This window comes from Lotus japonicus, chromosome 4 (assembly GCF_012489685.1).
Source record: "Lotus japonicus ecotype B-129 chromosome 4, LjGifu_v1.2".
NCBI lineage: Eukaryota > Viridiplantae > Streptophyta > Magnoliopsida > Fabales > Fabaceae > Lotus > Lotus japonicus.
In genome coordinates this window covers 45,799,468-45,827,002 of record NC_080044.1, presented here as the reverse complement: position 1 = coordinate 45,827,002, position 27,535 = coordinate 45,799,468, and the positions used below count along the sequence as shown (strand labels likewise).

The 27,535-nt window shown below is 39.5% G+C and overlaps 3 protein-coding genes across 10 annotated transcripts; 2 read left to right on the top strand and 1 right to left on the bottom strand.

Annotated features, from left to right (window-relative positions):
• The first annotated feature begins 371 nt into the window (after positions 1-371).
• Positions 372-9,136, top strand: LOC130710404 (increased DNA methylation 1-like). 8 transcript variants are annotated; one of them, XM_057559666.1, is made up of 13 exons: positions 372-965; positions 1,702-2,850; positions 2,953-3,047; positions 3,737-3,809; positions 5,352-6,375; positions 6,460-6,572; positions 6,707-6,812; positions 6,970-7,067; positions 7,225-7,451; positions 7,573-7,659; positions 7,819-7,918; positions 8,582-8,777; positions 8,855-9,136. In XM_057559666.1, exons 5-13 carry the CDS (start codon positions 5,385-5,387, stop codon positions 8,965-8,967), a joined length of 2,031 nt encoding a protein of 676 aa, XP_057415649.1. In that variant the 5' UTR covers positions 372-965; positions 1,702-2,850; positions 2,953-3,047; positions 3,737-3,809; positions 5,352-5,384; the 3' UTR covers positions 8,968-9,136. The 8 variants fall into 8 exon arrangements, with proteins under 8 accessions (XP_057415649.1, XP_057415643.1, XP_057415646.1 ...); XM_057559660.1 differs by having other exon boundaries at positions 373-965; positions 1,702-1,863; positions 2,072-2,850; positions 5,352-6,572; XM_057559663.1 differs by having other exon boundaries at positions 373-965; positions 1,702-1,863; positions 2,984-3,047; positions 5,352-6,572.
• A 9,345-nt stretch (positions 9,137-18,481) lies between these two features.
• LOC130712815 (uncharacterized) lies at positions 18,482-20,778 on the top strand. The gene is made up of 6 exons (XM_057562629.1): positions 18,482-18,590; positions 18,849-18,940; positions 19,048-19,197; positions 19,277-19,453; positions 19,786-20,430; positions 20,473-20,778. Exons 1-6 carry the CDS (start codon positions 18,482-18,484, stop codon positions 20,776-20,778), a joined length of 1,479 nt encoding a protein of 492 aa, XP_057418612.1.
• Positions 20,779-21,694: 916 nt separating this feature from the next.
• Positions 21,695-27,050, bottom strand: LOC130712814 (uncharacterized). The gene is made up of 5 exons (XM_057562628.1): positions 26,811-27,050; positions 26,317-26,355; positions 25,791-26,042; positions 22,032-22,127; positions 21,695-21,950 (listed from the first exon to the last, which is right to left on the bottom strand). Exons 1-5 carry the CDS (start codon positions 27,048-27,050, stop codon positions 21,855-21,857), a joined length of 723 nt encoding a protein of 240 aa, XP_057418611.1. The 3' UTR covers positions 21,695-21,854.
• Between the last annotated feature and the right edge of the window lie 485 nt (positions 27,051-27,535).

Here is a 27,535-nt window from a genome sequence, read left to right as displayed (position 1 = left end):
TATGAATCACTGACTCTAATGACCCAACCCATGTATCATTTATGTAATGGGGATGTAAAAGTAATATTTTGGTTGTGATGGGAATGGATGCCTCACACATGATATTCATGTGGATGTAAAAGCTTTGGTTCAAATGAAATGCATTTATCTTTTGTGTGAAATAACTATGAATGACTCTCTGACTCTGATGACCCAACTCATGTGTCATTTATGTAATGAGTAGCTATGGTTGGTAGAGGTTTTAAAGTGAAATTTAGGTTGTGATGGAGATGATTGACTTTGGTGTGAAATGAAATGAATTCATCTTTTATGCAAAACAATTTATTTGACCATAGTATATATGGTAAAGGCCAAGGTGTCCGCAAGATTCCGTTCAGATGTATCTCCCAAACGCTACCTTAAGCTTAATCATCGCCATCTAGTGAATATGAATATCAACTTCTTGTGAAACAAGTTCAAATGTAGCTCTTTTTTTTTTGGTTACATACGAATAAAATGTAGATAAAATGGAAGAAAAAGACAAAAATCCTTCAGTTCAATTGCCCATAGGCACCCTTAGCAATTTTCAGTCTAATTTCACTCCATCTTCAAAATAGCTTAAACATTCGCTTCATCTGTTTACCCTGGAAGCTGATTCTTCGAAATTGAGATTCGAATCAAAATGTGCTGTTTCTATTTTGGGTTCTGGTTGCTATCTGTGCTGGTGAAACCCCAAATTGAAACTCACCATCGATTCCTCTATTCCATGTTCCTTGCTGAATCTAAACGAATCAAAATGAGAAATTCAGCTATGGGGAAACAAGATATGCAGAACCTGTTGCAGATGGGGAAACCTGCAATCCATTGGAGCGAATGGGTACCTGGGAATGAAAGCTTCGCAGAAAGCTTGCACTTTGCTCCACCAACATGCTTCCAACATTGCATCCAACAACCTGGGTTACGGAATCTAGAAACAACATTAAATGGTAAAGCTGTTTTATTTTTTTTTATTTTTAAATTGAGGAGTGGGATTAGAGTCACTTATCTTATGGGGGTGTTTGTTCTATGCTCTTAATTTTCTCTTAGCTTATGTTGATGTTTGTCAAAGAAATGTTAATGATGTTAGGACAGATTTGTTTCATTACCTTATCTTATGGGAGTAGGCTTAGAGTCACTTATCTAAAGAGAATCTGACAAGCAAAAATATAATGATTCAAGAACTAAATATGGTTTATTCACATTTCTTGTTTTGGATACACACTTGAGAGTTTTATGACATAATTTTGCCTAGGACTGACATTTAATTTAATCAGCCATTAATTATACATAGTCGACTTGAAGCAATATCTAGTTTCTTCAATTCTAAGTAGTTACTGATTTTAGTCCCAGCCATCAATTTTCATTCCTTCACCAATGTTAAGTACATGAGTTCTTATTCAAGATGTTTCTTCAAGAGATAATGAGATCAATCCATCATCTTACCTTTCAAGTACTAGCATTTTTTAATGACATAATCAATGCAAGAAGTAGTACTATTATAGTTGTTGGAAAGATCTTGGAGGCCACTTAGGTGGGTTAATAACTTTTGGGAAACTATTGTAGTGTTTCCTTTTCTTGTCTAATCCAAAACAATTTTGGCCAACTATAAATGCTAGCAGATACGGCAAAATTTTATATAGATTGTGTCTGAAAGGACTCTCTATTTCCTTATTTTTGGTCTAGGACTCATGTATCCTCCACAAGAAACAATCTTGCTTGAGCTGGTTAAGATAACTTGCCGCGGGAGAGCTCTCCCTCCGAGTATTTAATGCAGCTGCAAACCTAGTGATCAAACTCGAGACATTTGGTTTTGTTAGACCAACCGGCTGATCCACCCACTCAGTGGTAAATGAATTCCTCATTTTCTATCTTCTACTAGTAACTTTTTTTTGGTTAACTTGCTGGAGAGTTTGAAAGAAGGACCACACTATAGTCAAATTTTATTTTGTTTTAGGCACTACATCCAACATTAGTATGAATAGAAAATGAAGTTTATGAAATGAATTTCCCTATTCTCTACCTATCAATTATTTTGTTTTTGGCAAACATGCAGGAAAGTTTAAAAGAAGGGCCACATTCTAATCAAATAGTTAATGTTGCTCGAGTAGCATTTTATCTAATGAAGTGCTAAAATTCTGCATTGAAATACTTAATACATGCTTTTATCCATTACAACACATATTGTACAACATAAGAAACTGGATTTCTCAATTTCTGTCAGCCTATGTGACCTGGCAGACAGAGAAATGGAGCAGAACAAAATACTGTCTTATGCCTGACATAAACAGTTATGAAAAATTGCACAAGTTTCTTTTCTTATTCTTATCTAAGATTGGGTTATAAAAACACATCTAATAGAATATCTTCACAAGGAAGCTAACAATTAATGATGGATTAGACAATGAATAAGTGAAACACATTTTGGCAAGTGTGGCTTAGCACAAACGAGGGCCAAATCGTCCCGGCTGTTATTTTGACTTGATACAAGCTTTTTTGCTGTTTCACGATATAATAATATTATTTGCTTTTGTGGGTTTTACCAATACAAATCGGTTTAATTGCAATTATTTTACGAGAAATAATATTTAAAATGAAAGCAGAAGCACTTGTCAATATAGATACAATGTAACCCTTCCCTAGCCTTGTACAATTGCCTTCGGGAATCCCCACATTCCTATCACTGGTTCACTACTAGTGGTAAACACCTAGCTGCCGAAGACTGCATGCAGTCTAAATTCGTTGCCCGGCATCCTGCTCTTGCTCGAGGACGTGGAATATCTATTTTGTTTTTCAAAGACCTGAAAGGGAAGAGCATTTTCTCGATTTCCGCTGGTATAATTTTCTCGTTCTCGTTAGCATGCGGCATGAATTCTTGCACTAAGTGCAGATTTTCACCTCAAATTTATGTATATTTAATATTTTCCAACTGTGCAGGCATTTCATAGTAGATTATTTGCTTCTGCAGCGATCACTGCTCAAAGATTTGCAACAGCAAGAATCTAGGGCAAAGATCTCATTCCAAATTGAAGGTATCTTTTCTTTTCGGTAATAATTTATGCTGTGGTTGTGAGTCTATATGGCAGATGATTTCCTCTACCCTTGCTGGGGAAAGTGTTCAGATCTCCTCAATTGAAGTGTGGATTGCCTGAATGGCAATTGCAATTTTGCATGCAGGAAGCATTGGACTTGTTTGATTCCCTTAATTTTTTGAGTTTTAAGAATTTTTTACGAAAATAATTTTTAAAACCTATTTTTCAAAAGAAGAAAAGAAAAAAAACTGCTTGAGCGAGATATTTTGTGAGTTTGATAGACCTATGAAAAAACAAACAGAGAATTTCTCAGAAATATTTTGTAATTTTAGCTTTAAAGCATGGTAGTCAAAATCCTGATTTCAATCCCTTAATCTAATGATGGTGCAATTACAATGGACCTGGCCGATTGAAATCTCTTGCATAATATTTTTCTGGCTAAATCTGACCATTAACGCTATTAAAATCGCCTCTTAGTCGTGATTATGCGATTAAGCTATGCGTGTTGTTTCGCAAAACCCTTTTTTTTGAGTCGCCAGGCCCCCTTCTCTCCCCCACTGCATTGACGATGAGAGACTTAGACTGAGGTTGGCATGTCAAGTGGTGGTGTTTGGATTGGGGCTGGTTCCGATGCTGTTTTAGTATGACATTCCTATGAATTGAGTTATGTTTTATGACTCCACGTGCAGACACTTTCTTGCTTCAGAATCCCCCATTCGTGAAGCCTGCATTTTGCTTGGGCCTTTCCTGTCGTTCATCCGTGTAAGTTCTCTGCCCTCTTCCACCAAGATAAAGTTATTCTAATGCATGCGGAGAAGTTTCTCCACTTCGAAAGTTCAGTCTATTTTGATTTCTTGAGAGATTCCATTATGAACATTTCCTCCTTCCCCTGTAGTACGCTAGCCTGTAGTGAACTTCAGTAGGACCGTGGTGGTATCAATGCACCTTTTCGTTGATACTTATTTACAACACGTAAACTAGATGTTAAAGCTTCTGTAGTTGGCTTCTATTAGCACAAAAGATAGATATGAAATGCCTCTTTTAGAGTTAGAGTATCTTGAAGTGTTGGGCTCAATAGTGTCCTTTCGTGCTTGGCTGGAAGGAATAGAAAGAATACAATTATCATAAAGAAAGCCGAGAGAGCTCCTATATATTACATAATAGCGGGAGAAAGTCCAACATGAAAGAAAGCAACACCCATCCTAAACAAAATCTCATTGAATAAAGGTACAAGGCTCTCAATGACAAAATCTCATTGAATTCCAGCATTATGTCAATTTGATAGGAACCCAATTGTTAGGGATAGGCCCAATACTACTAGAGTCCATGGAAGTAAGAGGAAGAGGTGCAATGCACCAAATCAGTTCCCACGAGAGGAGTAACCACCTACTGAGGTGGCATGAGCTGTGCAGGTAGTGTGAAACAGAGAGAGAGAGAGAGAGAGAGAGAGAGAGAGATTGGGGATTATATAAGCATGTATTCTGTGAGAGAGAGGGTAGGCAGAATTTGGGTTAGGAATTGGGAGAGAGACACTCTCGAAATTGCCTCATTCTATCTTTGTTTTTCTACTATTTTCCTTGTAAGCTCTATCATAGAATTCTGGGTTCTGTTCCTACATTTCCTTTCTGAAAATCCGGGTTCCTAACACAATTACTTTTTATGCATAGAATAAAACATAATATGTTTTTCATTCAAGTTGGTATCGGAGCCTCTATGACTAAGTGGTCTAGAGTTCGACCCTTGGCGCCCCACATTATTCTAATTAAAAGTTGAATTTCAACACTTGGTGGGTGGGCCTGTGCATCATCCACTCTTCAAGCCCAAGTGGGCTCTTGCGTGAGGGGGCATGTTAGAATATAATATAAAACAATTCATGTGTTCGGTTTAAATCTGTAAGTGATTTAGCAGCATGATGTACTTCTTAAATTTTATATAAAGACTATGCTATAAAAAACTACATACTTGTCATTTGATTTTATATAAAGACTATGCTATAAAAAACTACATAAAATTCTTCTTATAGTTGCATAGATATGAAGCATAAATCAAAAAGTAAACATTAACTGTTCTTCTTACCATACAAGGTGCTGGAATATTTTAACAAATTTAAGCAAAGGCAAGCTGTTGCTTCCTCGTAATTTTACCAGGAATTTCATTGTAACTGTATGAACATTATAAGTCTCAATAAACACTAATTTGAAGATGGTAATGGGAGTCAATGTAGTGTTTCTCATACAAACGTGATTGTTGTGCTGGTTTGTGAGTATGAATGTCCTCTTAAGCTATTTTCTAATTTTGCCACAGATATTTTGGCATCATAAATTTTCCGAACTTCCAATGGCTGGTACAAGCAGCATGACCCTTAGGTATCGCAAACAAGATGTAAACTATGCAGATCGAAGCAATCATGAAAATGATGAACACAGTTCTGATCCAGATTATTCAAGGGGTATGCGTCAAGGAGGACGAAAAAAAAGAAAGAGCACAAGAGGTGGACAGGGTTTTGGAGGTGCAAAAACAATATCATCCTCTCAAAGAGCAATGCAGAGCTCAGGTGCAGATTTGAATGCAAGATATGGACATGGTAGACGAGGTGAAAAGACAACCGTATCCACAACACTGGATATGGAGACTCAAACGGTGGATTTAATTGATGTTCCATGTGCTGATAACACCATTGAGACTGAAATGGTGGAACCAAGGTTAGATTCAGTTGCAAGGCATGGAGAGAGTCGTGGACAAGGTGGGAACTCAAGCTCTACAAGAGAAATGGAGACTGAACTTGTGCATTCAGGTGTGGTTGTGACTGATAGAAATGCAGCACAGAGTCATGGACAAGGTGGAAAAGGTCATAGGCAGGGTGGGCATGGTGGTGGACAGGGGGGACAAAGGGGTAGGCATGGTACAAAGAGTCCTGGATCTCAGCAAATGGAAGCCGAGGGGAAAAAAAACAAGGAAACTGGTAATCCTGGACCAAGTTCAATTGTGAAAAAAGGTCCGTCATCATCTAAAGGACAAGCTATAAACATAAGGAGAGGTTCACCTTTACCTCTACAAGGAAGGTCATGTCAAAGAACCATTCTGTCATGGTTGATTGATCGTGAGGGTATTAAAGAATTTGAACAAGTGGGCTATTTTTATAGGTCTGAGCAGGTACCAACCGCGACGGGATTAATTACCAGGGGTGGTATATTATGCTACTGCTGCCAGAGGGAAATATCAGTATGGACCTTTGAGAAGCATGCTGGAAGTGATCTTGGAGAACCATATGAACATATGTACCTCCTTTGCAAACATGAACGTACGTGCCTCCTTCGCAAACATAAAGGTACGCGCCTCCAGGACCTCCTGATTACTGCTTGGCATAATGAAAAGGAAAAACTCCGATGTCGGTTTTCGTATGTGCCCAAAGAAAACAGTGCAGAACAAAATGATGGTGCATGTTCAATCTGTGGAGATGGGGGAGACTTGATCTGCTGTGACACATGTCCTTCCACATATCATTCTTTATGTATGGATATGGAGGTAATCAAATTGATTTTTTACTTCATTTTCTGGAAAAAGGGTCTATTTATGTTCCCTGAAACAGTTTTGTTGGTTTAGATTTTTTATTTGATGATCTACATAATTATTGTGAATTCTTTCCTCTTAAACTGCAGAGGGTGTCCCAGAGTGGTTGGTTGTGTCCATATTGTAAATGCAAATACTGCAGGCTGGGGGAAGAGAGTCAGGTATTTGTCACATGCTCCCAATGCGAAAAGAAATGTAAGTTTCTCATGATCTCCATTTTCCTCTTTTTGCGAGACAAAGAGGGGGTCGGGAGTTGTTAACTTACCGAACTGGTTGGTTGACTCCTCTCCTCCCAATTTAAATAACAAAATTAGTTGATGTAGCTGAAACAGTACTTCTCATGCTTTTATAGTTCATTCGGGGTGCTTGAAACTCTATGAAAAAGATTTCTCAGAAGAATTCCTAGACCTTGGCCGTACAAAATCATACTGTGGGCCAGGCTGCCGAGAGGTATGTATTCTCGCTGTGATTTTTGTGTCAATGATGTAAATCAAGTACTATGTTTGGTTTTGGTTGATACACAAAAAGAACGGTGTTAGGAGGAAGAGAATATTTTTGTGTTTTTTCCCATCATATTTTAGAAATTTGACTTTGTCTTTTGTGAAAGATCTATGAGAAACTGGAGAACTCATTGGGAATCAGAAATGATATCTCTGAAAGCTACTCTTGGAGGGTTATCCATCCAAAAGATGTTATCTCTGCTTCTAATAGTACATATCTAGAAAATAATTTGAAGGTTGCAGTTACTTCGATGTTAATGGATGAGACTTTTGCGACAATTATTGATAAAAAGACGGGCATCAATGTTGTGCGAAGTATTGTTTACAGTCACAGGTAAGCACTAGTTTTGTTCCTCTTTGAGCACACAACTCATTACTGCTGCTGTCATAGTTTCCCCCCCTAACACTCTTCAACAATTCAACCTTTTGATCCATTTCTGCCATCTACCGTTCAGAGCAAACCTCAGTAGGGTAGACTTCAGTCGCTTTTATACCTTTGTCCTGGAGAAAGACGATGCGATCTTAGCTGCTGCTTCCATAAGGTATCCTCTTTCCATTTTTTTAATAATCTTATCAACTTGGTTTGTTTAGTGAGTTTGTGAGTACTCTTTGAAACTTAGCAATGTCAGATCTGTAATTTTGTTGCGTTAAATAAAGATTGAGATACATAGTTATGGACTTGCTACTTCATGACTCTTTAGGTTCCATGGGAGAGGGATGGCGGAAATGCCCTTTATTGCCACAGTTAAGGCATACAGGGGCCAAGGAATTTGCCGGTCATTAATGAAGGAAATTGAATCCGTAAGTGTAGACACTTGTTTCCTATCACTGTCCTTCAAAACATTATTATATGCATGTTGATGGGAATGGGTCAGATTAACTGCTGGATGACAGTTATTTGTAGAAAATAATTGATGGTAGATTTGCAGCTTTAGTTTGAAAGTATATTTAATAATAGGAAACTGCGTGTTGGCAGTTATTTGTAGACAATAACTGATGTCTGTTCTGTTTCAAGGATATATATATATATATATATATAGTGTTAGGTAGAATAGGGTTATTGTTGTTGTTGTTAGTAGATTGTGGACAGAGAACATTCTCCGTATGTAAATTGATGTATGTATGTAATGTGTGTTCTTTTTTTTTTTGATTCATTACGGGGCTAACGCCCAAAACTAAGGAAGATCCCCCCTAATATGAAGGGTATTACAAGAGTCAAAAAGCAAAGGAATAGAGATAAAGTCAGGGACAAAATCATAAATCCTAATAGGCAACAATAACCCCATGCCATTCTTTGCAAAGGCATCCGCTACCGAGTTTGCCTCTCTGAAAACATGCTTCAGATGAACTTGCTGGAAACAATTGAAGACCCTCTTGATATCTTTAACTAAATATTTCATCATTCAACTTCTGGTGTTATATCACATATAGACATTTCTCATGGTCGTCACTGCCTATTTCCAGTTCCTATGCAGCCTTAAGGTCAAAACCTTGGTTATTCCATCTGTTCCTGAGACTGTTGAAATGTGGACTCAGAAGTTCAATTTCAATGAGGTCAATGAGGTTAACAGAGAGATGAAGAAAGAAATATACGCTCATAACATCTTGATGTTCCCTCGAACTATGATTATGTACAAAGATTTGTTTGTGAGAATATCAGGTGGGTCTCGCTTTTGCTCTCATTTTTTCTTTTCCATGCGATTTTTTCTCTTTTTCACTCATGTTCTCCTTCTACAGATGTATCCAAGGCAATGCAGAATCTCAGAATGACGAGGAACCACCACAAGCACTTCGATTTGAAGTCCAGGAACCACAAAGGGAGCCGGCTGAGAGACCACATCTTGATTTGAATGTGGAACCTCTGCAGGACTTTTAGCAAAAGTGTGAAAGTCATAATGAAAACTTCAGACAATTTTCAACATTTTTTCTTGAATATTTTTAAATTAATCCATTACAGTATAAATTCTTGTTTGTTTAAATTTCTATTCATAGGTATCATGTCTATGGATTTTATTTTCAGTTCTTTTGTGTCCGTTATTGGGATATTGCCGCATGTTTACCAAGTCTGTGGCTTGTTTACTACGATGAGAATGTGAGGTGCATGAAATTTGAAGCCTAAACGTTTTATTGAGAATCTGATACGCCAACATTACCTTGATCTTCTTATTCTTATATAAATCCATGTCCCTTTGCCTGATGTCAAAATTTTGGGAAAAGCCAAGGTTTGAAGGATACATTGTGGAAGCTTAGGGACATGCGAGAAGGATTTGGAATTTGGGTTCTAAAAACAATTGTTTCTTTGTTATGTAGTGTGAATGTGTTATATAATGGAGAAACTACGAACTCACCTTGAAGCCCTTAGCCCACTGTATATGTTTGATTGTTGACTGAGGATTTTAATGAAATTCTCTCTCTTGGAAGTTCATGGTGGCCACTTCCATTGGAATCGATCACTTCAATTTGACAAGGTCCTTTATGAAGCACTTAATGATAAGGGATCCTGGATCACAAACCAGGAGGAACTTGAGCTTGAATCTTTCACCTTCTTCCACAATTTGTTTTCCTTCCTGATTAAGCAAAACCCTAGAAATCTAAAGGTGTTTCAAACATACTTGCTCTTAATTCGAAGGATGAAGTTTGAATAGTAGTGATTGTGATGAAGTATTTCAGCCCTGAGGCCAGAAAGTTTTCCAACCTGTTTTTTTTTTTAAATAGGCTTAATTCCAATTTGGGCCCCTGATGTTTCACGAATGTGTGGTAGGCACTCCCGTGTTTGAAATGTACGGTCAAGCTCCTTGATCTATCTAAACTGTGAGATTGATGCCATTTCGTCTTATATTCGTTTGGTTCCCTCAGTTAACCAAACAGATCTGCCTTCATTAAATGACGTGGCGTCCACGTATAATAAAATTTTCTTTAAACATTTTTAATTCATGAAAATACTTCCCCCCCTCCATTGATGAACCCGATTCCCCACCCCCCCCCCCCCCCCAAAATTTTTCCTCCATGCCAAACATTAACGGTTGACGACCTAAATTCTAACAACCACAGTAAAGATGCAGGGCAATTGTAATGCCCGACTTTCGGGGGTCACCATAGTAACCTGCTAAAATAAATATGCAATGTTTTCGAAAAGGATTAATAAACACGAGTATATTATTTTCTCTTCAAAGTATTTTCAAAACATGTCATGCTTACTCCCCACTGTAAAGCAAATTACATCTAGCCTTGAACAAGGCAAGTACCCGAGGGTAAAGACAAAGCACACGACCTACAGAACCTAACAAGTAGAAACAGATTCAACAAAGAATCTATTATGCAATGACATCATAAATCGACATACTCCCTACCAGGGGCGGACCCACGTAGCAGTGAGGGGGTTCAACTAAACCCCCTGAAAAAAAAAATTCTACCTACACCCTTGTGGGTTCAACTGAACCCCCTCTGAGAATTTTTGTTTGCACCCATGACCCCACTTGCACCTCTCTCTCTCACACACTCACAGACAGAGACTCAGTGCTTGTGGGTCTCGCCGTGGAGCTTCGATCAACATATGGTCGCCAAATCTGCGGTGGTTGAAGAAGAAAACTGGGCTTTTTTTTTCTCCCTGTGCACCGCGGTGGTGTGGGTTTGTTTTGTTCTGATTGAGGTTTGGTGTGGTTGAAGATAATCAGCGGTGGACGGTGGTGTGGGTTGTTTGTTTTGCTGAAGATAATCAACATGGGAAGAGCATGTTGAACGAGATCTATAGTACATGAAGATAGTGCACAAGAGATTGATTTGGGCAATAAACCATATGAAGACTAAGTTGAAAAAGTCCAACACCATGTAAGATCTGAGTAATAAACCACCATTTTCGCTCCATTTGACTGATAGTAATCCTCTCTGTTCATTTTCCTCAATTGAAACCCAATATGCGAGACTTTGTGAATTTGATATTCATTGAGGACCAAAAACGAATTGTCACCTAATCAGTTTTTGGGACTCACATGGTATTGTGACATATTAGACTGGAACTGTTGCCATCTTTGAATCTGGTCCCTTAATTAAAAATACAGTATATCCAATGGCCATAAAGAGGTGTTGTATGGGTGCAGCACATTTGAGGTGCTTCATGGTAGAAGCCACCTTGTTTTTCTTAACTTCAATGATTTCTTTTGTCGTCTTCTATGTATACATGAGGTAATCTCCATGTTGTTCCTTTAGAGACTTGTGTCTCATCTAATGAATCTGGGGATTGAGATTTGGGTTTCTTCATAATTCTGTTATATCCATATCCAAGAGAACCTCCACTTGATTCAGATAGCTCTTTGAGTTCTTTTTAAAATTAAACGTGAGAGTGAATTTTCAAGTGATTTTTTGGTTAGTATTTTTGTGCAATGTCCCAAATATTTTTAAGTTGTTTTTAATTATATTTTTATCGATGTGCTAATTTAAAAAATTTAAACCCCCTGACCCCATGGTCCTGGATCCGCCACTGCTCCCTACGATCTCCACATCGGGGAAACCGCATGAAAGCAAAGCACTTGAACGTACCCGAAAACCTCAAATATAATTTCCTAGAAACGTTATGCAAGCTTTAACCAATAATGGTAAGCTCTCTATCCCAAGGCTCTAGCCTTACACCCGACTCTATTTTTCGAGTCTTCCACAGTTCTTCAAGTCCTCATCTCCAACTCACACAAAGGTTAAACTCCATCGAAGATTCTCTATCGCCTAATAGCGTTAAGCGCCCAAACAACAAGTAGCAAGCAGAAAAGGTTAACTCCATAAAATTACCACATATAAAAGAGAAAAACATGCTATTCAAATTTAAGTGCATAACATGTCACATAAGCTAGCAACTTAATTCAAGATAGATGACGACATATATCCAACGACATAAAATTAAATCAGATATCAACAACATATATTTAAACTAGATATCAGCAAACTCCACAACATATATTTAAATTAGATATCAACAACTCAACTACATAGATTTAAATCAACTATTAAACAAACTCCACAACATCAACTCAAACCAACTATCAATACAGTCCAATATAAGTGCCTTGTAGTACGATTATGTGTTACTACCAAGATGGGTCAAATCAAAAGCGTCTCGCAAGACGAGACAATCACCTGGAACGAAAATCATTGATCTGCCACTTGGCGTCTCTCAAGACGGGACAATCATGTGGAACAAAAACCACTGATCTGCCACTTTGGCGTCTCTCAAGACGGGACAGTCACGTGGAACGAAACCACTGATCTGCCACTTAACAACGCCCTGAAGGCCACTCAGTACGCCACGAAGGCCACACAGTACGCCACGAAGGCCCCACGGTACGACACGAAGCCCACACAGTACAATCCAATAACGCATATGCACAAATATCAACACAACATATAGTTAGCTACTTAGCACATACATAGCATGTGATTCAGCCCAACATCAACCATAGCAACAATCAAAACATTAACAACAAATATCAACCGAAGCCCCATAACATATTTGGCAAAAGTCTCTAAACAATCAACATAAGCAAGTATACAACATATCAAAACATGCCAACATTTCAATCAATTGTCAATCAAATTAAACACCTTCATCTCAAACGCAAGCACTGCGATTTAAAGCATACAAGACTCAAATGACGCTTCTAAAACCGAGTTACCCTTACCTTTTATCTCTCCATCCAAGCTCGATATCACAATTCGATCCAAAAGTAGTTCCCGAACTCAGCAAGTTCTATGGGGCGTCCTCCTCCGTTGTGAAACCTCACCGCTTGCTCCAAAGCCTCTTTCCTCAGCTCAACTCGTTCCAAACCTTAAGCAAAGTATCATTGCTTAGTCGCTAAGAAACAGTACAAACTAATAACACTAAACAAAACCGGAAGAAGCTTTCGAAGATTCAGAGTTCGACATTTAGGCACGAATGGACAATAAGACCTCTGTTCGCTAAAACGCGCATAACTCGAGCTACAGAACTCGGAACGACACGAAACCAAAGCCAAAATTTCGACAACTGAGAGAGCTACGCTATAGCTCAGGGCATACAGCCCCATAAATTATTTTTGAACACGGTACAACTCCAACAAGTTTCGGCCATAGCCAGAAATAGGGCTTCATGAACTTTTTTCTTCGTTCTAATTTAATTCATAGGTATTCTTAGGTGATATCTAGGGTAGAGAAACACTCGGAACAATCACGTGTGCTAAAACTAGAATAAGGGATTTTTGGTCCAATAAAATTGCCCAAAAACTCAAAGTCGATATTTTTCGAAATAATTTTGAATAGCGATAAACAAGGCCTTTATCAACAACTAATTTCAAAGACACAAAGCAAGATTAAGGCTTTAAGCTTCAAAAAGCAACAGTTGAGTAGAAATGGGTGTTTGACTCAGATTTCAAATCTACGGCGACTCGGTAAAAATCCGAGCGCATAGATCATGAATATATCGTGTTGGGTTAGTATAAAAGGTATTTGAAAAGAAAAATCAAAGCTATCAGACATTTTGACATTTTGCTCCAAACTTTGAGCACAAAAAGACATGGAATAATCCAACAGAAAGTAGAAATAGAAGTAAGATTAAACATCCTTACCACTGCATCTACGCGTAGCTTCATAAATCAGGACGATCGGGCAAGAGTCGGACGAACGACGCCTAAGCTTCTCTCTCTTGCTCACCTACGACCACACTATCATAATGAAGAGGTTTTGGTGATTTTCTCCTTTTATATGAGAGAGAAAATGAGGAAAAAGAAATATTTCTAGGTCCGATCATTTTGGTACTTTCATCTACTGATTTTAAGTAAGTATTCGGCGACATAATGTCGAAACTTATTTTGAGGCTCATTTAAATGAAGAAAATGATTCAAACGCAGTATGGATCGGAGTACGCCGAAAAACTACTTCTTGCAGTCGACGACGGATGAAGAAACTTTCTTCTGGAAAACGATCACAAACGTCGAAAGAAATGAGGTAACGCGGATGGAAACTTCGTTAGAAGCTCCGAATATAAAAACTCTTCATTCAGGGTCTTAATTAAAGTCCTCGAGAAGATAAAGTCTAGCTTCGACGGACTTCCGGGAAGCAAAACCTATCGTGTGTATAGTCCCGAGTTTCGTATCGGAATACTGGTCATGCGACAAATACATAGAGGTTATTATTTTTCCTCCAAATCTAAATTTTTCTTAAACAGTGCTCTAGGAGCGGACATAGCCTTTTTCGGTCATCTCAACCTTAGTCGGGTGCGAATATGACTCGTGTTATCACTTAAGCTGACTAAAGTGTTATCCTTAGTCATACTTCGAACTTTATTATCATATAAATAATATTCATGACTCGCAATAGGGTTCGAATCAGGAGAATAACATAAAATAATAGAATATAAACACCCAATCACTTAATATAACGAAAATAAATAATTAATCTAGTTATTTATTTTGGGGTCTTACAATACTACCCCAAAAAAGAAAGTTTCATCTTCGAAACTTAAGGTTCCACGAGAAGCTCTGGACACCGTCCATTGATCTTCTCCTTCACTTTAAATACCGGTTCTCAACCCACATTGTATGCCACATAGGCCACATAACACGACACAAAGCCCACACAGGCCACACATCACGACACGAAGCCCACGCAGAATACCACGAAGGCCGCACCTCACGGCACCAAGCCCACACAGTACGCCACACATCACGGCACAAAGCCCACACAATACGCCACACAGGCCACACATCACAACACAAAGCCCACACAATACGCCACACATGCCACACATCACTAAATTCTTGACATTTTGAAGGCTCGTAGCCATCACTACTTCATAAGTAAACTCTTCCGATCATCATATCAATCTTTCATTCGATCACAACTCAAGCTAGTGAACTAGGCACCATGATCCAAATCTTAACTTAAACGCCTGCATGAACGACCTCACAGGTATCGTCATGCTCTCACACCAACAGCTCAACCCTAAGCAATTTTCCAGTCCAATTGTCCATAAGCTAAACCCTTAGCAATAAGGGTGGGAATAAGTTGGGCCTAGGTAGGCTTTGTGTAAATAGGCCTAGCCTATTTAAAAATCTTAAGGCCTGAGCCTGGCCTGTGGCCTGTCAAAGGCTTTTTTTCGAGCTTGGCCTGACCTTCTCGAAAGCCTGGCCTGGCCTGGCCTAGTAACCTATTTAAAAGTCTGTTTCACAACAAGAGTTTTACGTTTGCTAACAAACTTATTTGTACAGAAGCTATCAAACTTATAAACTAACGGGTTAAATTATACTAAAATAACAATCAGACTCATAATATTATAAGCTATTAGGTAGAGATGAAACTAAACGAGAGATTATGTTGGTTTCTTAGAGTCGAAGAACCAGTATAAAATCACATTTCATATTAAGGTGTTTACAGTGATATTTAGTAAACAAACATTCTCCAAATCCGATTGGAAAAAGTTTAAGAAGTTAAGAATTTTGTGAATTAAGGGCCCTTTTGGGAAAACGTCTTGCCAAAGCGTTGCGTGTGAAAGCTAGACAACTCGACAACCGTGTGTCAATAGTGAAATCGATAAGTTAATAGACTTGCAAATTCTGAATTCCGAATTGCATTAAACAAACAAAAGGGTACATCAAATAAGTCGAAAAACAACTAATTACATTAGACAGAAAGAAATCGACAGAAAAGCAAAAGTGAAGAAATGACAATCTTAAAACACTTAAAGGCATGAAACATAAATGGCTGGCTCAGCAACATACTCCTCCATGATCACGTTAGGCTCGTTGAGTCTCTTTGACGCGAACATATGAGCTTTTTAGTGAGTTTTTTTAGAGTTGAGTTGAGAACCCTTTTTCTGAATCAGATTCTCCTATTTATAGATCTCCATGTCCCTTGTACTCTTGGCGGTTTTCCCTCCTTACTGGATGGTGTTAGTGGGTCTGATTCCCCACGATCTGCTGCTTGCCCCGGAAGTTCCATGCGTAGTGGTGAAAGTGGTTTTCTTCAACCGTTTCCTGGCCACGTGGATAGCCATCGTGGGGAGAAGCACACGCTTTTCCAACTGCTTTAGTCAATGCCGCACGTGGTAAACATGCCTGTGTTTATAGCACTGGTTGCCAATGTGTTTGTCGAATTCCACCATCCCTTTTTGACTTAGCATTTTTCCTGACTCTTCTGGTTCATGTTTTCGACAAGGCCACGTTTTGGGCCAAATATTTTGGGCCAACAGATGCCCCCCAAAAATGTTGATTCTCGACTACCAGGTCTTGGAGATATCAAGCATTTTTTGAGCTTGAATTCGAACAACATTGCCATTTTTGAAACTTCTTACGTTTCTGTAATCTTAACCTTTCATTTTCACGTCCAATCAGAAGTCATAGCGTCTGACTTCGCCTGTTATTTTGCAATCTCTTCACTAGAGTCATCATTGCTCCTTTTTAGCCTATATATTAGGGCTTTTCGGTTATAATAATAAAATAACCGTTTGGATTTCAAATATTATGCAATGCTGTAGAATGCAACTTCACGTCCGTTTCTTCTTCCGCCTATATATACACCATTGTTGTTTCCTTGCAAGCTTTACGCTTTTCAAATCTTTCAAGTTCCACCTGTGATCATCTAACTTTTGTTTTCCCATTTCTTTCTGGTGCATTCTCTGACCATTTTCATGGCTTCCGACTCTAACAACGTCATCCCATTGGCCGCTGCTCTTGACATGGGTGAGAACAAACGCGTTCCTATTCTAGACCCACCATACAGAGAGGAGAAGAGAGCTATCTGGAAATCTCAGGTACTAATTCCTATCTCTGTTAATGGTACATTACGTGCCATGCTAGGTCCCTTGAAGAAAGCAAGAAAAGATACGCTTACTAGCCTTCCTTATGGTTATGAGCGATTTCACCCTAGTATTCGAGGGGAGGAGCTCATCCTTGCCTTTCGACCTTCTTATCGCTTGCCCTTCCTGAACGATCCCAAGAGGGCTTTTAGATCTGCCCCACCCAATCCTACTGCTAGTGATGGAGCCTACTTGAAGTGGCTTGATAGGGTAGAAGCTAGTAAGTCTAGGCATTGGAAGGTAGTTGGGATTTTCGACTTGATTCAACTGTCGAGATCATCCATCTCCTATAATCCTGCCATGCTTTTGAGCTCGCTCTATTTCTGGGAGAGGTCCACCAACAGTTTTCATGTTCCTTTTGGCATGATCACCCCTACTCTTCTTGATGTTGCTGCCATCACTGGCCTTTGGGTCGTGGGTGATGATTACCATTCTACTGATGCCCCAACGGACCCTATAGCCATTCCGACGGACAATATAGCCTTCAGCCGATTCATTGTGGAACATTATGTCGAAGACGGCGAGGTTTCTGATGCTGAGCATGTTGCGTTTCTCCTATATTGGCTCTCTGCTTATGTATTCTGCACCAAATCCCTGAGGATTCCCGCCAAGCTTCTTCCTTTGGCTAATTTACTGCATGAGGGTCGAAAAATCGCTTTGGCCAGACTTGTGCTTGGCAACCTCTATCAGATGATCAATGAAGCAGTGGCCCATATTCGAGACCCCAAGATCTCGTCTCTGAATACAACTGGTCCTTTGTGGTTGCTTCAGCTTTGGATGAATTCGGTTTTTGAATCGTTTCTTCCGGCCAAAAAAATCCCTCCGGTGGTGCCTAACACAAGGATTGATGCTCACAGGCTTGAAACCCTAACTCCTCCCTGTGAAGCTTCCTCCTTCGAACTCGATTTCAAGAAGTACTTCACCATGTTCTTTGAACTGAAACACTACCGTTCCAGCTTTGCGCCATACAACAAACCCACTTATGGTCCACGGTGGTTAAGAAATTCTTACCCCAATCTTCCTGGCTCAGAGGATTTCTCCCAACACCAGCTTGAGCTCTGGCAAACCATACTATCCCCCCGAGTGTTAACTATCAATTTTGCCAGCAATGATTTTACCCTCTGTGGTTACAATCCTCAGCTGGTTGCTCGACAGTTTGGGTTAAGCCAAGACATGCCCAACACATTATTCGATGATTCCATTGTTCTTTATCTTGGCACCGTTACCAGACGCAGTGTCTTCGACACCACCATTGACTACTACAACAAGAAGCTGATTGACCTTAGTCCTTTTCGCTTCACTCCTTCTTTTTATGTCACCAAAGCGTTTAAAACTTGGTGGTCTACTTATTGGAGTGACATTTCAGTACCGATCGAGGACTGTTTTCAGCGCATAACAAATTGTTTACTTTTGTAGAAACAAGCTCCTAAGAAGACCAAAGGCATGTACCTGGCCGAGATCAACGCTTTTCAGCAATTCTCAGTGTAGTGTACTTTTCGGGTCCTCGACTTCGAGAAACTGTTGCCAAAGCAGCTCAAGTTCTTAGGAAAATGTGGGAGTCTAAAGCCAAGAAAACTCGGTTGATTATCCTTCCTGATGAGGATGGTCTTTCTTTTATTATTCGAAAAACTGGATTTAAATTCCTACCTTTGCCTACTTGTAAGTATGCTCTGGCCTTTCCTGTGGTGCTTCCTAAGTGGGTTGACCATGTAAGTATCAAGAATTTTTTCCATAGTAAGTTACCTCCTCGGAAGCGGGTGACCTGGACTAAATGCTACCTGTGGAATTATCCTTTCTATGTGTCGGTCGAAATCTTCAACCACATATCGATAATAACGCTTATTGGTCAAGGTAATTATTTCGACCTGGCATTTTCGTTGTAATTGTGGCTTGATTCTTTTCTGTCTACTCTTTCAGCTGAACCCATTCCTCAACGAGCTCCTCAAGCCTCTCCCCGTGCGACCTTAGTCAACATTGGTATTGATGATGATGATGATGATGGTGACAATGTTAGCTTGGCCGACAAGCTTAAAATACCAAAGGCAATATCTTGGTATTGCAGTTTTGTTCTTTCCTTGGTATACATGTATTGCGTAACCTTTTGCTTTCATTGCAGAGTCGAAAAAGAGGGGCTACGCCTGCTACTTCTGCAAGTCAGAAGAGAACCAGAGGTGCTAGTGGGTCTGCTGTGAACCAGCCTTCCCCAGCTGGGTCTGCTAGCCATCGTGAGGAGGTCCAGAAGGGCAGTACCCAACCTGCTAACAAGGTACGAAATGCCACGTGTACTCTGCTTTCGTGTGCTTTAAGAGTTTGCTGACTTAACTTTTGCTCATGTCGAAATGCAGGAGCATTCTGTTTCTAGTCTTCCTTCTCAAGAAGCTACTCCTATCCCTGATGATGAGGCCTCGACGAAGAAGACTTCTAAAAAGAAATCTAAGTCTGGCCGCAGATCTGGCAGCCACTCCTCTCATCATTCTAGGAGTTCGACAACCCCCAGTCCTCCCAAAGAGTCTGCCCCCAAGGTAAGTGATCATCAGTTATGGCTCGTCTTGATTTGTTTTCTCTTCCTTTCCCTCAAATATTTTTACTTTTTATTCTTCAGAGGGTTGGCATGTCTAAAATGGCTGTGCCCCGAGCCAAATTGTTACCTCGTAATCCTCCACGAGTTGTTCTATCGAGTCCTTTGAGAATTTTGGGGTCCTCGAGTTTGAGTTTAGATTCTAGCAAGTTAGACCCTATGTAGAACAAGTTGAACTTCTATTTCAATTCGAAACCAATTGCTTGGCAACATCCTGGTTGCGCACCTTATTACACTAAAGAATGTCGAGATAACTTTTCTAATTTTCCTCCACAGGATACTCCGAACGAATCTTCTCCAACCCATGAGCAAAATAAGCCACATGTTGAAGTACAAAGTGGTGACGATCAAGTACTCCCATTTACTCAGCCTGACCAAGTGACTGGTGTCATGCCTCATCCCAAGGCTAGTGCTCGGAGCTCGACACAAGCTGGCTCTTCTCTTGGGCCTCAACAGGACTCTGGAGCTGCCTTACTTTCTCCTCAAGCCAAAGGTGGTTCTGCTTCTCCAAAGACAGCAGCTTCATCCCATGCTTCTAGTGAAAGGCTTAATGCCCTCTTGGTTCAAGACCCACTCGCCACCATCCAGAGTTTCCTCGATGGCACTCTGAACCTTGACTCTCCGCCACCTCATGCTGAAACTACTGAGACTGCTCAGTCTAGAGAGCTAGCCAGTTCTGGCCGGGTTGAGGAAGCTTTGGCTAAGCTAAAGGGTTTGGTTTTTGATGAAGGATTTGTCGATAAAGTCTGTGCTGACCCTCAACCAGGCCATGATGTCATAGAGCTGCTTACTTTCCTGTTGGGCCAGAGTCTCGACCAAGCTCAGGCTGATGCTCTTGTCGAACTCCAGACTTTCCTGGTTGATCTATTGGCCACGTTGGACAGTGCTAACGCTGTGGAGCAGCTTATCAAAACCAAGGAGGCACAGGTGACTTCTGGCACCTAGGGGCTCTTAACTGTGCAGGCTGAGGTTATCGAGTTGACTGCCAGGAAGACTCTTATAGCAACTGACCTATCGAGTGTGGACTCTCGACTGGAAGAGCTTCAAAGGGAGATGGCAAAGCTTGAAAAGGAGAAGGCGAGGTTGGTCGAGGAAGGCCCTGCTGTCAATGCCCGGCTGACTACTCTAGCTGCTGAATGCACCAACGTGATGTTGTCGACATCTCAGCTCTCCAAGGAGGTTGCAGCAAAGAAGCGCGTTAAGCGAAATTTGGATGCAAGGATCGTTGCTGCTGGAGCTCAGCTTGAGGCCTTTAAATCGAGGATTTAAGACTTTTGTACTTTTGTTGTCTTAGGCTTGTAATGACTATGCTTGTGTGGCCCTTGTTGCCATTGTTTATGATGTTTGTACTTTGTGCCTTTCGCGACAATGCCTTGATTAATTCGCGTTTAAAGATGTCGACATAATTTATCTACTATCCATTTATGTCTCATTGTCGAGTTTACATACTTTTCTTGCCTGGCTTCACTACACCAAAAAATGGCCTTTTACAGCGGTTAAAAATGACCTTTTACAGCGGTTTTCAGCAGTCCAGAATTGCTGTAGTTCTTGCCGCTGTAAAAGCCTTAACAGCGGTTCGAACCGCTGTAAAAGGTCCATTATTTACAGCGGTTGATTTAATAAAACCGCTGTAAATACAGACCTACAACAGTTGTTCTCTAGAATAACCGCTGTACTTGAGTCTTCTTTTACAGCGGTTTCATCCCGTTGACCGCTGTAATTGGTAATATATTACAACGGTTCTGTGGTGGAACCGCTGTAATTTGTCTTTTTTTTTTGGTTGAATTAATTACCGCTCCTGTTCAGCCAAAAGATCAACACTTTTTTTTTTTAAAAGAAGATATATTGATCATAATTTAACCGAAAGGGTACACATTTCAAAAGTTATGAAAGACTGCAAAATCAATCCACATCACTAAACTAAAACAAGGTATAGCACAGTAACATAAGCTAAAACAAGGTATAGCATATAAGCATAGTAACATCTCATGTAAACAGAACCTCTGTTCTTATAGTAAGCATATGGACAGTAATTCCATGACAGCAAAAAAAAAAAACTCCCATAAATGAGTTTCTGCAATAGAAATGTGCCTTGAGTCTCCAAATCATAAGGACCCTCTCCCCATTTGAGTCTTCCAAACAAAAAAGATCAACATTTTCTAAACACAGGATATCAACTCAGCCATAAAATAAACATTTTCTGAACTTCAGCATATCAAAACCAATATATCTAAATATCAAACGCTTCATAAATTCGAAGCAATTTCTAAAGTGCATAGTATCTCAACCACGTCCTTAACTTCATCTACCACCATCTCATAGATAATTATCCAATAGATTAAATGCTAAAAACAATTGTAAAAAACATAAGCGGCCCACTCATCTTTAACTTCACGCAATTGCTCTTCATTGTAGGAAACGAACTGACAATCTTCAAAATACTACAAAACAGCATAAAAATAGAGTTAAGTTACAATTAGAGCTTTTAAAATCCAATGCGAACACATATCAAAGTTTCTTACTTTCGTTGGGATCACAAGTTGTTGGTGAGTGATGATATCTTTCATGAACTTCATCACATAATATCTGCAATCAACACTATTAGTCTGACGAAGGCACTACAAAAGCCAAAGAATAAACACTAAATGAATGTTGTAAACTCAGATATCTTTGTTCTATATAGAAAACTTCATGTAAATAAATAGACAAGTTTATAAACATACACTACTCTATTTTACATTAACTTAGCTACAAGTTATAGGTTGTCAACTATATCACGAGGCAAAGGATACTTAGCAGCTACTATATCACAAAGATTACCAGTACTTACAGATTAGTGCGACAGTTCTGCAAACAATGTCTTGTTACAACAAAAGCACTACAAACTTATGACAAATTAGAACAGGTAGCATTCAATCCTAAATACTATAAAATTTCTCCAAATTGTTAGCACTTAGCATCAATACCACTGTATATAAACGTACTAAACGGTAATAACGAGTTAATATTATACCTCAATGATATCCCACAGAATATAATTTTGCTTTGCTTTGGGTACACTCATACCATCGATGAACCTTCAGACTGAAAAAGCATCAATACCACCCTCGTACTCATTCGACAAACGGTTCGCAAACATCCATTTTCGATCCATATTATCCCAATCTACCAAACTAATTATGAACAACAATTAACAAAAAAAGTTAGACGAAAGCATGAAACAATATTAATCCTGGATGTGGTTGTCACTTCCATCTGAAATGAAATTTTTTACTGCATAAACTACTCCCTCCTCCATCCGGTCCGTGGTTTTTCCATTTACCCCTATGCTAGTGTAACTTTCCCCCATGAGCTTGCTGTTGGTCTATATGTGAGCTTGTTTTCCTCCATCCTTTTGAGTTTTTACTCTCGTTCCCTATTGTTCTGTTACCTTGTTTTTTCACTTGGCCTTTGGGTCTGTACAACACATTTTATTGGCACTTCTTGTGCTACCTATACTTATATATATTTGGCTCACCTAAAAAAAAGTACAGCCCCTATTCCAGACCCTTTTCCCCCTCTAAACCAACAAGCAACTAGCAAACATGATCCAAATTTGTTGAGGCGATTATATGGATTTTGGTGAGAGTGAGACATTCTGAATTAATCTCATTTTGCAGCAGGTCTAATTTTGATATTTTCTCCTTATAAATGATGATGGCCAATGTGTAGATCTCTTTATGGTCCAAGGCAAGTTCTGTTCTGTTATGAGAGGATGATTTTGATGTTATATCTAATCCTTGTCTAGCTGCCTCGGTTTTACAATGGAGTTAGGATGCTATGAGTTGTAGACTTATCCTACTTGACTGATGCCAAGTGAGCTTTGATATGCAAAGCTTCCTCTGTCTAAGATTGCTAAGGTTATTGGACGCTAATCTTAAGAAAATCATGTTCACTGCTGATTGCTTTTCATTGTCCTAGTCTTTTGTCTCTTGCTTAGCTACTTCTAGTTTCTTGCAGCTTTGCTTTATGTACTTGTTTTATGTATTATCTTGCTTTCTGTTTTCTGTTTCTGTTATGAACTATCTAAAACTCACAAGGGAGAGTTTTTGTTCCCTTGACCTTTATTTTAATCTATGTGTTAGCACCAAAATTTACAGGTTTGGAAATTAAATATTAAGATATGGTGTACATGGATGCATGGTATATTTCAGTGTATTTTCTACTTTAATGCCAGATTATTATCCATTGCATATATTGGTCGAATTTTAGCTTACTGAGTCGAGATTATTGCAACATTTCCTTGGTCAAAATCATATACCAACTTGATTTCCAAGTCGAAATATGGCTTTGGTTTTGAGTTCCAAATTATATGTTGATGGCACCATTCTAATGCCAAAGTAATGCCATGTATATATATTTCTCGACCATAGGACTTCGACAAGGAGAAAATGCAAAAGTATTAAGTGGAAACTTTTGCTAGTATTTGACCAGTTTAATTTTAAACATGTTAATGGATGTGCACGAGATCAATTCAAAGGCACGTGGCAGATAGTAGTGGCAAATCTTAGTGGCAGTTTCTCAACAAGATGGAATCATGTATGGAGCGGTTACCATTTAGCATGGAGCAATGCAAGAGAGCTTCAGAGTTTCTTATCTCAACCGTAAAGCCTCAAGCAACAGTTAGTGGAAGATATTAGTGATATTAAGTGGAAGTTACAAGTTGGCTATTGAAGTGGAGTAGTGGAAAATGTGGCTGCAAGCTATTATATTTGTACTTATGCCAAGTGTATGGCTCTAGTATAGGGAGTTATTTTCTAAGATGTAATCTCTACCGTAGGATCTAGTGGCAGTTTCATTTCAAGTTCTATAAGTAGCAAATCTGATTGTAAAATTAAGCAGACTCACACAACTACTCAAAACTCTCCATGGATGCCTCCAAGTCTCATGTGACATATGGCTACAAAGAGACTAAGAGTGTGCTGTGATTCTCACCTTTAATTTTCAATGCAATTTTATTTCCTTTGCCATTTTAATTTCCTTTTACTTTTTGTTCCTCTTTTTTCTTTCGATCCTCTACTCTTTTTTCCCTTTTGTTCATACCGTTCTTCACAAAAACCCAACTTTGACATTTAAAACGTCTTCACTAAAGAACCCAGAAAGGACTCCGAATCCGGTCCTTAAATTGCTTTTGGATTTTGTTTGTTTACCAAAAATCACCGTAAACACTATGATATGTTTCTCTTTTCAAAAAAAAAATGCCCCCCACATAGAAGATTTCAGTGAATGATTAGAGGGAAAAATTGGAGCTACCTAATTGATATTTGAACTGATACTCTTGGCTTTAAAGCCAAAATTGAAGCTACCTAATTGATATTCATAACCAAACACAGTGTGAATAGAACAAACAAGATTAATAGCATAAACTATGGAGAAAATTTCAGGAAATTTTTTTTTTGGCAGCTCATCCTCCACATAATTACAACAAAGGCCTCACTCTGTAAGCATATACAATGAACAAATACAGCTTGAAAAGCACACCCTTTTGTTGCTTCCCCTAAAAAATCACAAAAACTGGGATTAACACATTGGTTTTAATTTAAAACTCTTTTTTTCGTTTCCCAAACTATGCACCCACCCCATTGGCGAGTGACTATTGATTCATGGTATAGCACCAGGGGCGGACCCACTCTATACTGAGGGGGTTCAGATGAACCCCCTGGAAAAGAAAAATATTCCACTTACCCCCTTGTATAAATTTTTTTTTGAACCCCCTGGAAATTTTAATTTGCACCCAAGACCCACTCCTCTGTCTCTCACACAGTCAAACACACACGCACTCACTACTCAACCCTAGGTCCCAAGCACACACGCACCACCGCCGGCCTCCACCAGGCCACCACGAACCTTGCGTCGCTCCAGGTCATTGTACACACTCACTACAAAGGTCACTTTAAAATTCCGAAAAGCTATTAGACTTAGGTTCCCCAGGTTCAAAAAAAATCCTGACTCCGCTCTGTGTTCATTTGAAAAAATTGAACCCCCTGACCCTGGGCTCCTGGATCCGCCACTGTATAGCACTCAATCATAGTAGTGGAAAGATGACCGACCAAAGATAGAATAGTGTTTACCAAATTAATCTAGAAAACCATATGTTATAATCTCAACTTCTTTGTCATCCAATCTGAAATATTAGCTATCACAAAGCCTGTTCAGGAAATTTAACAGCAGCAAAACCAACTCAGACCCTAGGCTGCAGTTACAAAAATGAAGAACATCATAGCATCAGATCAAAGTATTACCTTATGAGGAAGGGGAAAATTGCTTGAGGAGAGGAACAATGGAACGTTGTTAACGAGAACAGGGCAACCAACCGTGCACGAAGCGACCCAAAACAAGAGCGGCAGCGGCGCGGCAGGGACGGAGGCGGCGGCGGCGGAAGGGACGGAGGCGGTGGCGGCAAGGACGACGGAGGCAGGAGGTAACGCAAGCTTTGAGAGAAGTAGCAGAGGTCGAGAGTCGTGAGAGGTAGCAGAGGTTGTGAAAGTGTGTAACTGGTAAAAAATAAGGGTTTGCAGTTACAAATGTAATTTTACAAAATCAAAAAGGAAAATAATACTTATACTTAAAAATCGAATAAACTGACTAAAAGCGTATTACAGCCCAGTGGAAAAGACTTGTTCTATTTTGTGTGGTACCCCGGGTTCGAATCTCACTGGGAACATTTTTTGAACCCATTATTAAAGAAATCAACTAAAACTAATATTAATACCAAAAATTGTAGAAAGCTATCATAAAAAGAATTGAGCCTAGTGGAAAGACTCTTACCTTTTTTAAGGGAACCTGGGTTCGATTCCCATACGGAACCTGAATTAATTCAGGATTTTTATTATTTACGTTAATATTTACAGCGGTTAGTTTGATAAACGCTGTAAATAGTGGAACCTATTTTTTACAGCGGTTCAGTATATAAACCGCTATAAAAGCATATTACCGCTCCGTGTTTTTGTGTTTATAGCGCCTGCTGAGAAAACCGCTGTTAATAGGCAATGCTTTTACAGCGGTTCCTTATTAAAGCCACTAAACCGCTTCGTGTTTTTATTTTTACAGCGGCTGCCACGTGAACCGCTGTAATAAGGGCGCTGTAAAAGCCCTTTTCTGGTGTAGTGCTTTTTGACTTCAACACCATTTAACTTGGTATCTTTCGCGGTAATCTAACTTTCCATCTCCCAAGCCATTAACTACCTTCTTGAAAATAGAGTAATTTATGACGTTCTTTTACCACGTTCTTGTTCAACGGCGAAACAACTTCTTCCACTCACGGCCGTGGCTGACATGGCTGACTGTGCTTGGGTAACGATTGGCAACTGCTTGCCATGCATTAATGCAGCTGTTTGTTTTACTTCATTATAAATGAAGCCGTTCTTACCTTTTCTCATTAGTAACTTCTCTTCTCCATTATCATCGTCTTTTTGCCATTGCATTCTTGATTTCTGATTATGGATAGCAGACTCATTCTTTACCGCGTCCGTGAGATGGCTTTCCAACGCAATCTTTTTCATGATATGTTTGCGTCTTCCTCTCGCCTTGATGATATCTTGGAGCTTACTAATCAGTTGCTTCAACGGCGCATCATTGCACGTGTTAAGATCCCTCTTTAGGAGTTCCGAGGATTACTTGTTGAGGCCAAGCCTCTGTATGAAGAATACAGGGAGCTTTCCTTGATGGTGTTCTCTCAAGATGACCAAATAGGTGAGTTGAAGGAGAAGTTCGACCTTCTCCAAGCTTCTCTGGACCAGCAAGATCCAGAAGGTCTTGTTCGACTAGCTGTTGAGATTGCTGCGGTCTCCCTTGAAGACTCAACTGCTCGTCAGAAGAGGGCTCGACTTGAGAGCCAGATGGCAGCGCTAGTGGATCAACTAGATCCTCTACAAGCTAAATATGATGCCTATAAGGCCAAACTTCCCTTTTAGGCTATTAGTTTCTTTTGTATTTTGCCATTATTGTAATGTCCTATTTGATTGATAAAACATTTCTATTTTGGCAA